The sequence below is a fragment of the Dysidea avara genome, chromosome 9, assembly GCF_963678975.1.
Source record: "Dysidea avara chromosome 9, odDysAvar1.4, whole genome shotgun sequence".
Lineage (NCBI taxonomy): Eukaryota > Metazoa > Porifera > Demospongiae > Dictyoceratida > Dysideidae > Dysidea > Dysidea avara.
Genome location: NC_089280.1, coordinates 25,241,834 through 25,252,708, shown reverse-complemented (window position 1 = coordinate 25,252,708; position 10,875 = coordinate 25,241,834). Strand labels below are relative to the sequence as shown.

General features: G+C 38.1%; 1 protein-coding gene across 1 annotated transcript in view; it reads left to right on the top strand.

Annotated features, from left to right (window-relative positions):
- Positions 1-3,353: 3,353 nt before the first annotated feature.
- The window catches only part of LOC136267367 (class II receptor tyrosine kinase-like), a 107,553-nt gene continuing 100,031 nt past the window's right edge, over positions 3,354-10,875 (top strand). Inside the window, exon 1 of the mRNA XM_066062483.1 lies at positions 3,354-3,390. Within this exon, the coding sequence (XP_065918555.1) occupies positions 3,381-3,390 (10 nt within the window). The 5' untranslated portion in view covers positions 3,354-3,380. The remainder of the gene's footprint in view (positions 3,391-10,875) is intronic.

Here is a 10,875-nt window from a genome sequence, read left to right as displayed (position 1 = left end):
GCTTGCACATGGTAAAAGTTTGGAGGGGGCCCAAACACCCCCCCCCCTAAATCCGCCCTTGCTATGTATACTAATGGGCTGTGGGAATAGTTTAGTTGAGTTGATTATTGGTGCAATCTCACTAACTATATAAGTGTTAATTAACAAAAAATGCAACTTGCAAGCTAAGCTGCTTCATATTATGAATACCATCATTGGTTTCTTGATTTTATGTTGACACTTTGGCTGTGCAGCAGAAGTTGCTGTAAAAAGACAACTGAGATTGCTCTTTTTGTAGGGAGTCAGACTGACAAAGAAGCATGTACATACATCATACCCCTAAAAGGATGTTTTATATAGCGAGACAACTATCGTGCACCAAACAGCTATAAATACTTGATCTGCATGGGCATTTAATTGAGACAATGAAGCTTACAAAAGTACTCTAATGCAGTGTTAACTAAAAAGCCAGCTGTCAGTGATGTGACTGATCTTTAGTCTTTGAATATGTCAGATAAGATTCAGGATAAGGCCAAATTTGTGATCCACTTTGTAGCTACAGGGCCGGAGGAGGGAAAATTGAGTTGGTCAGGCCATTGACTATAATGTTGAAATTGCTACTATATACAAGAGGAGCTGTTACGCAGTGTGCGAAGTGCGAAGCACGAGCATCCTAAGGGGGTCTGGGGGCATGCCTCCACAGGAAATTTTTGAAAATCAGACACTCAGATATATACAATTTTAGTGATATTTCACTGCTAGCTAGCTATATAAATATGCTCAAGCCTATCTGTTGTTCTTCAGACTTTCTATACTATGTATAATTATAGACCTGACATACAGGGGACACAGCATGAAACTTGCTGTATGGTTCATTTAGTTATAGCTAGCAATTAGAAGTTCAAGGGGGGTCTGGGGGTGTAACCCCCAGGAGCTGCAGAATTTTTGCAATTTAAAGGCTTGAAAATGCCTTAAAATTGATGCTAAATTTTAAAGTAAAACTAGCTAGCAACTTGCAACTGTCCCCCCAAATTTCACAGCAGCATGGCCCCCTTTAGCTAGGATATAATTACTATACAGTGAATTCACACAGCTACAATAAAAAGCTACACAGCTACAAAAATACAGTTACTACTATACTGGTTTGTATGAAGTGAACGGATCATCACGTAAATATACTGGTGGACCGTCACGAGACCCGAAAATGGCGCGATATGGGTGTGACTGAGAGTTTGTTCAGTATCTCGACAGGACGAGTGGGTAGTTGAAGAGGAGTGATTTCTACTCAACATCTCATCCAGATGGCCACCATGTAATGTATGGGTGTACAGCTTCTTGCCGCGGAATGAGTCATCTGGTTTGTCACTGCCAGCCCTTCGCCCAGTAAAAGAAGCCAAGAGAGACAAGCCAAGGAATGCTAATGATTATTTTATTAAGATTGAATTGTGATATAAGTATGCTGGTTTAGAATCAAAGAAGGCACCTGCCTTACACGTGATAAATGCCAACTGTCAGCACACGTGATACTGTACGTAGAACCCACAATCATTTCTGTACAAAACGATAAGAATGCCATGCTGTACTGTAAGGTAATTGGAGGTATTATACGTGTAATTCTGTGCTTTAGTTTGGCTGAGAAACTAGGTAACTAGTGCCATGCATTTTCAATAACATCTGTAAAATGTACGTAGCTACATGTAGATGTGATCGTCCAAAGATTCCATGAGAATAATTTAGTTCGAACTGGTCAGCTAGTTGGTTCAACTCTAGATTATTGGTCCGGCTCAAGCCTGACCAACCGGACCGTCTCCTCCGGCCTTGAGCTAAATATGGCTAGTGCATGTATCACTGGCTTATATTTGTTCCTTATTTTGTCATTCTTTGCCATGCATGGCTTATCTACATCTATGGTGAATCAATACAAAACATTAACTAGTTTAAAAGTAATTGTAAAATGTGGGAAATAAAGATTGCTGAAAAAATCAAAAGAAACAAGCTTAAGTCAAACAAGTTAGTTAAACTGTTTAACAGTAAAGCCCAACACTTACACATGATATCTATTCTGGCTCAATAGGTATGGTGACTGTCTGATGGTGAATCAACCTTTAATGTATATATGTAGTTTTCATTCTGAAAGTCAGCAAATCAGTTTCCAACAAAAATAGCCTAATCTGTTTGATATACCACTTTGGCTGTTAGCAAGAAGCTGTACACTCACAGAGGAAAAATAATTACATACATAAGCAGCTATAAATCAACTATATGCAACTCCTTATTTTGCATGTACATGTGCATAATTATTGTATCTTGGGTATGCACTCATACCATGTGCATGACGTTTTGTCATCTGTAAGATGCTAAATGCATGCAATGTCTTGAGAGAGTCTTATAAGGAAGGTTGCACTGCCACCCATATCACCATGTACTAAGGCAGAAACAGAAGCTGAAAATATGTTTGCAAAGCTGAGTTACAAGATGATTTGTTGTGCCACTTTTACTATTTCAATGAAACAAGTTGAGACTTTTATAGTAAGTAACCATTTATCTATGACCAGACCATTTCAGGGAAAGCAATGACTTTATCTGTAAACACGTACTCATTTAATGAACCAGCAGAAACAGCCATATCTTTGAGGTAGCCAATATTCAAGAGGAGTATGGGGAAAGACAAGTTTGAAGACTAGTGGTTTTTTGTCCTTGTTTCATTGAAATTTTGTGTGTTATACCAGTTGTGAACCTATCACCTATATTAATCTAGTGAATCATGCTGAAGTAGCTACATCATGCATCCATGGCAGGATATGAGACACAGTTTTTTTGGTAGTCACCTCGGATATTAACACATGCTTGGAAAATGTATGTGTGGTCAATAAATAGGTGTCAGTGGTTGATAACACATGGTTTGCATGGCTTTGGTTTTGCTGGTTTTGCATGTACCGCCCCTACTGGGTAGTCCAAGCACCACCCCTACTGGGTAGTCCAAGCACCACCCCCACTGGGTAGTCCAAGCACCACTTATTTAAAGAAGGTAGATATCTAAACATTGGAAGTTTATTGGAAATTTCTATAACTATGCGTCAAACGACAAACTTGGTCAATGTACCATTTTGGGGATGAAAACTGTAGCTAACTATAAAGTGCAGAAGTGTTTAAATACAGTTTAGCCGTTAGAATGTTCTACCATCAATCACTATTATATGGCTTTAACAACTTTAGGTGATTGGCAAAAAAGTACAGGCGATCCAGTGAACAACTAAACTACCTTGGTTATAGTTAATTAGACTATGCACTCAAATTGACTCAATGAGTGTCAGTGCGCGGAACTTTAATGAAATTACGGTGGTGCCTCCGCCGGTGGTGTAAAGAACTACGCGAGCTTCTCGAGCAACTTCGCAGTCTTGATGCAAGGAGGTGATCTATTGTGTGTGCTAATGGCTGTGTTTCGGGGTGGGTATATGTAGATTGGGAAGAGCGTTTCTTGGGTTCCCTTTTATGGCCTCGTGTATAAGCGCCACGCCTCGGGCCACTTTTTAATGATTTTTACCCACCTAGACTAGTACGCTATAGCTACCTAAACGTGGGACGTTCATAAACGCTGCATTAGACAGGTGGAACTAAAGCAGTTGCTCACTTTTTATGCAAAGATGGGAGTGGCCTTTTAATTAGCTACTGCAACTGAAGGAACAACATGTATATAGCACTGCATGGACCAATTCTTTATGAAGTAATTAAAACAGCCTTATTCCATGTGCTTTTTTGTATTTTTAGCTTAGTCCACAGTAACAATTGTCAACAGCCATTATTTCACTGCATCATACAGTACGATAGTGGGGACCACAAAGGAGTAGGCGTGGCCCACGAAATAACACCACCCAAAAACCAGCCTCAATTTTCCCTGATGACAATGAGGCAGTATTGGTTAGGTAAAACTAAGCCCAAAGCCCAAACAAATCGACCCAAAACGCTTTCAAAAAAATTATTTAATGGAATTTTCTACTGACTGACTGAGTTACTGATGCCTTCATACAAGTGTAACTCAATAATGGCTAAGACTACGGGCTTGATTTCTTCACTGTTCGACATCGCTTTGGCCTGAGAGATACCTTTTGGCATACCACAGTACGTACAACGCATTCTTCATGGATTTACCAGTGTCCTCCTTTGTGTCCCATTCATCCTTTGCTGACAGAGAAAAGTGTCGATGGGCGATCTTTTAGAATTGACTCTACTGATATGTTTATATTTCTGTATAAGATGTATGTTCGACCGCATTTGGAATATTGTGTGCAATCTTGGAGTCCGTACTTGGCCAGAGACATCGACACCCTTGAAAAGGTTCAGAGACGTGTAACTAAACACCTTCGCGGATTAGCCCACTTGACTTATGAAAGCCGTCTTGAAATTCTGGATCTCTATTCTCTGTATTGCAGACGTCAAAGGGGTGATATGATTGAAACATATAAGATACTTAAACGACATTATGACTTGGACCCATCTACATTTTTTACTTTAAATACTGCTACCACCAGGGGCCATTCTCTTAAGCTTTTTAAAGAAAGATCAAGATTACTTGTTAGGCTGAACTTTTTTACAAATAGAATAGTCAATCTATGGAACTCCTTATCTGACTTTATCATTTCAGCACCAACAGTTGCAACCTTCAAGCTGCGCTTGGATAATTTTTGGAAGCAATCTAGATATGGGCACCTTCAAAGGCCTGCGGCCTAGCCTGGCAAGTTAGCTTGCCTTGGCATCTACAAGCCCATTAAATAATAATAATAATAATAATGATCTAGCAGTAGCACATGATGGCTTCCCTTCATAACGGAAATCATCCATATATTTCATAGTGGCTATTTTGATTTCAGAGGTGCTTTTTGAATAGTTCTTGATTTGACATAGCTAGCCAACAATGAAGCGTAATGGATACTTCACTTTTCAGAAGATAATTTATATAGCTGGGATGCGCAGCATCATTTCTTTCTTTCGGTATGTGGGGATTGCAGAGGTGCTTTTTGAACAGTTCTTGATTTGAAATGCTGTGTAATGGGTTGAGCATAGCTGACAATGAAGCGTAATGGATACTTCACTTTTCAGACGATAATTGATATAGCTGGGACATGCGGCACCATTTCATATGGGTTCACCAATTTTACAAAGAAGTTGACAAACAAGTACACAAAAAATTTGGAATTTTCAACCAGAGTAGGGACCATAGCACATTGATAAAAAGTACTGAAACAAGTTGGAGTCGTCTGTGATATTAAATCACAGTAAAACAATAAGAGGTGTTATATCCCTACTGTGTATTTCCTTATGGTATCTTGAGCACAGTAGGGATATAACACTTCTTATTATTTTACTGTGATTTAATATCATGGACTACTCAAGCTTGTTCCAGTACTTTTTATCAATGTGCTATGATCCCTACTGTAGTTGAAAATTCCAAAATTATGTGTACTTTTTGAGTTATATACAAATAATGCAAAAGTGTGCCCATTATAATTTGCCAGACACACCATATACAAAAACAAAGCCCTTAAATTTCTCTATACGTACAATGGCATCTGAACTTTTGTTGTAACATTTTTGTAGTGGCAGCTATTCCCAGTTGGTTCCATCATATTCAGTGCATGCAATAAACAATAATTATTAAATGTCTGCTTAGAATAATGCTACACTCTAGACTGTTTTATTAGGGTATATGCATAGCTCTCAACCTGTAGCCTTTGCCAGGAGTGAGTTCTGCCATCCATCCCATGTAGGCATGAGGCTATTATGCTCCAAAAATTGAGCATTATGCTTTTGAGCAGTGCTCAAAAAATCACCTATTATGCTTTTGAGAATTGCCCATTATTCCCAAAATTATGCCACCATAATTGGCTAATAATGACAGTTTATTCCTGTATCAGCCCATTTTCATTGATGTTTAAGCTTCAAATAGTCTTGAATTTTTAGCTGGTCGCTGTATTAGAGTATTTCATATCAATGTGACTGCTTTATTAGAGTAAATAATATTCGGTGACTGTTCTATTAGAGTTTCTGACTGCTCTATTAGAGTATCTCGATCTTTTTTAACGGAATTATGCAATCTGCAGATTTTCCTACTGTTAAAGCTTTATAATCACCTAAAAATGCTAGCATAATTCCTGATTCCCACACATACCTATTATGCCCGAAATTATGCTGGCATAATCGCCGCATCCCTAATCCCATGCAACCTGATAAAGAGAACAAGCACAACATACATACATAAAATGTGCCCTTGGGCTGATAATGTGTAGTTGTGCACCTATGATATCCACCTGTTTATACAGGCTTAGTTTATTAGTTGTCTGTACATACATTCTGCCACCATCTGCTATGCCACACACTAGAATTATAGTTGAACACACTGACATATCCATTGAATTCTGGCATTCTGGTAGTGCACTTTTATCCTTTGAAGGCACTGGCATGTATCATTTAGTGTTCAACCACATGTAGCCGCTTGTTCTCTAAATTGCATCTTGCAGTGTATCCATGGCGTCACATGATCTGTTTATGATACATGGCCCAGCACGTAGTATAACTCAAATAACACTTGTAGGTGCTAGACAGTTGGAACATCCTGTTACTTTTATTTTACATCTCACTGTTGGCCCCAGTCAGTACTCTGATCCAGCACCATTTCCTCATTTAAATACCAGCATGATGAGAAGGGTCATTGACACAAATGGTGTATAAATACATAAATTTCCAAAGATTTACAGACTTTATTGATTCTAATACTGAACGTTTTTGCAGAAGTTAAGCTACATTGCTTGTAGATGTGAGATTCAATACCTTGAGGAGATTGTCATATTGTGAGAATCCAGTTGAGAGGTATGTATATGACTGCTCTATTAAAGTATCTTGATCGGACTTATTTTAATGCACTTGCACCGCACCTTTGTTTAAGCCTATGGACTATGGTTGCAGGGGCGGATCCAGGAGCTGGCAAGGGGAGGGGCACAAACAAGCTAAGTTGTAGGTGGTTGGGAGAGCAGATTCTTTAAAGTAGCAAATAATCACCTCTTAGCATTGTCTTTTTGTGAAATCTTAAAAAGCTGTTTGAAAGACTAGAATGTCTTAAATACCACCAACACGATAATTATTTTTAGAGGCGCTTAGTAAGCAAAAAGGTGCAGGGACAGTTTGATAGTTGCTTTGACTTGTTTCAGGTGAGTTTACAATAAATGGCAGTAATTTATGCATATTTTTATAAGCTATGTAACTATATTATGGATTGACAAGGCTTAGTATTTCAATCAAAAGAAGTATGCATGCCTCCTCCACAAGAAGGGAGGAGGGGGAATTTACCCCAAATACCCCATCCTGGATCTGCCATTGGATTGAAGGCAGATGGAATCACTGACTAGTTAGAAAAGGAAGGATGGGTGATTTGATTCTGGTTAGAAATATTTATGGGTACCCAAGCACCCATGCATGGCACCCATGCTTCCTACACCCCTGATAATGCACATTGTTGGAAGTGCACATGACTCCTATTTCTGGTAACCAGCCCCACCAAGTGAGGGTTGAGGCGACCAATGTGCTGTGGTTAATTGTAGCAAGCTACATCCAATATTTGTTTATCGTGGATTGCACATCTGTCGTCACTGAAGTATATGGTGTAACGTGAAAATGGGCCAACATTTGAATGGAATTGCTCACATTTGATTGGTGATTTAGTCAAATCCAAATTTTTTTTATGACTACGGATGTACGATCTGTGATATTATACCATTGGCAGTTGCAATTGGTGGGAAACCACACCTTGGACACGTGTACATGTATAGGCCTCATGACACAGATGGACTTGAAACTGGAACAGGTTGTAGTTTAGTAGGCCGGATACTATGGAATTCAGGATTTTAGTGTTGAGTTTCTAATTCCCTACTACACAGCTTTTAGTAGCTTTCAAATTCCTATAGTGAGGTAGTAATTAATAAAACTTAAAAATGTATACAACTATACAAAGACTGAAGTAGTTGTTAATGTCCACTGCTAGTATGTATATCTGCAACCTCCCTTGTTTAATCACTTTTATTTCTATGACTCTAATCGAACATAAAACTTTTGGGAGTTATTTGCTTACTTTTTGTAACATAATTATGACTGTTGAAATCACGCATACTTCGTCAAAAGAAGGAATTTCACCAGGCAAAGTTGAATGCATGCTCCAATTATCAATTGCTGAAAAGTGAATTAACCTGTAGAGAGTTCAGCTACAAACAAGTCACCCTGTGAGAGTTTTATAAGTATAGAGTTCAGCTACTCAACAGTACAACCTGTAGAATATTCAGCTACATGCAAGTCATCCTGTAGAGAGTTTACAAGTTACTCCAGTTCACACTGTTAGAGGTTAACTACGCATGTTACTAATCATCCTGTAGAGCTGGAGTTCAGCTACAAGCAAATTACACTCTAGAGAGTTCAACTTTGCAACAAGTCCAGCTATGTAACAAGTCATCTATATACAAAACATTCAACTACATAACAAGCCACCTTGTGGAAACATTCAGCTATAGTAGCTACCTGATAATATTACAGCTGCAAAGTTGCTCCAACAAAATAGTTCAAATAGGCACATTCAGTCTTTCTCTTATTCTTGTAGTAAAGGAAACAGACAGGTAAAAGGCAAGTCTCAAAGCTGGCTGTAGAATGAGTTTGGGAATTGCAATTACACATGATATCTATGTGAAAAAGGGTCAAGATGTCAGAATAAAAGAAATTATAGGTGGCAGCCAAGAAATGGCTGCAATAAAATTAATGTCAATCCATCTTGGTGATGCTGTCAATATTAAAATTGACATTATTGCAGGCCGCCACCTTGGATTTTGCAGTTTCTGAGCTTTTTTAGGATTACGCCCTTTTTCACAGCTTGGCTGTTTTGAGTAGTTATTGTCAATGCATCTGAACATGCACTCCAATTATTAACCACTCTAAGGTGAACTGGCCTTGTGATCCATTTTCAGCCATTTTCAGCTGACTTTGTACGAATTTGTGGCTTACTCCAAGTAGCTACTTCTACTTTGTTATAAACACTTTCCATCACAATATTGCTACGGTAATCCTTTCAGAAAGGGAACTATGGTATCCTTTTCTTCTCAGTAAGTTATTCATATGAAGCCATAAACCTGTTTGTGGTTATTTATAGGTTTCTTGGTAGTGGCCGCCTTAATTACTGGATTACATTCAAATGAAACCTTACACCGATTATTCAAGTATTCGAATAATAGTTGAGTGAATATTCGAATACAGAAAACTACTATTCGTTTGAATCCAATTTTTTTTTGTAGTAACTGAATTGAGTGTAGATGTGCTTCTCATACCATTCTTTTGCACTTACAGCAATTCGGTACATCTTCAATTAGTGGCTATTTCTAGCCTTTGCTTTATCACCACCATCCTTACCTTTCATTCGCATCATCTACTACGTTAATTGCTGACAGCTAATCACGTGCGAATAATCGAGGGTTAATTTTATTATTTGAATATATACAATTCAAACAAATATTCATTAATCCGAATAATCAGCAATTCATTTGAGCCCTAAAAAATGGATGATTCCTCACTATAAATAAACAAAATAGCCAGTACAGGGAAGCATTTGTGTGCCACCACAAATCAACAACACCTTGCACTGTCAGTGCACACAAAGGGAGACAAAGGTAAGTCCATGATACATACATTGCATATACTGCATTATGACAAAAGGTAACTGTCAGGCTGAAGTAACATCTCACAGTGAAAAAAAATCAATCCCATATCCTTAGCTGTTAGCAAGTTACACTGGTCTGTTAGTTAGTCAGTTAGTAAGTAAAAAATTCCATTGATTTTTAAAATAATTTTGTAGCAACCTTTTAAGAAGCATTTTGGGAATGGGCTTGATTATACCTCACCAATACTGCCAAGGCACTATGAAGGTATTGTGAGGCTGGTTTCTAATCAATATCTGAGAAAGTGCAAACCTCGAGCTCCATGATCTCTAATATACAGTACTGTTTGACACTATTTCCTGACTATACTGCCAGTGGTCTATATCATGATTAAATTTATAGGGAACAATTTACAAACAGCACAGCTAGACTTGTTACAGTTAAAGGTTGGTTCATGCCTTTAAGACTTGCGTACTCTTTGTCCTGCAGTATCAGTGAAAAAAAGAAATGTGGTTTTATGTAGCTCCACAGCAAATAGAACCATTTTACAGTGGATCTGCCCACCAGGTAACAAATTTGAATGAAATCATGTACCACCAGCATTTCATTTTTATACTAGACTTTTGTGCACAGTGTGAAAAAAACTTGCTATAACATGCAATAGCAGATCCAGGATAGAGCATTTAAAGCAAACTTTCCCACACCCTTCTGCCCTTCCCTATTAGGAACAGCCATGCCACTTTTAATTGAACTATTGTGATCACTCTCCTAGCTAGTTTGACACTATTCCACAAGTTTTTCATCTGATTGTGGTTGATTTACAATAGCTTACAAACATTTACAATCTTGATAAATGAATTCATTAGGCTATCATTATTATATTGCTTGTTTCCTGTCACATAGTAGAGCAAAACTGATGTGGGTGGGAGGTGATTATTGATTATTAATTATACAGTTCACTCTGGTTGTTTGAGTATGTGACTGCTCTATTAGAGTATTTCGATCTTAAAAGATGCCACTGTGTACCCATATGCACTCTGTTGAACAAAAGTGGAAGTACTCCAACTCTTTAGTTACTCTTCTGCTTTGTTTGTATGCACAACTAATTTACCTTAAAACTTGGTCAGCCTGTGCCTCCCTCTTTTATGAAATAGTGCATTCACGTGATCTATAATCAAATAATTTAAATTTGATGTGGTTTCTTAAAAACTGA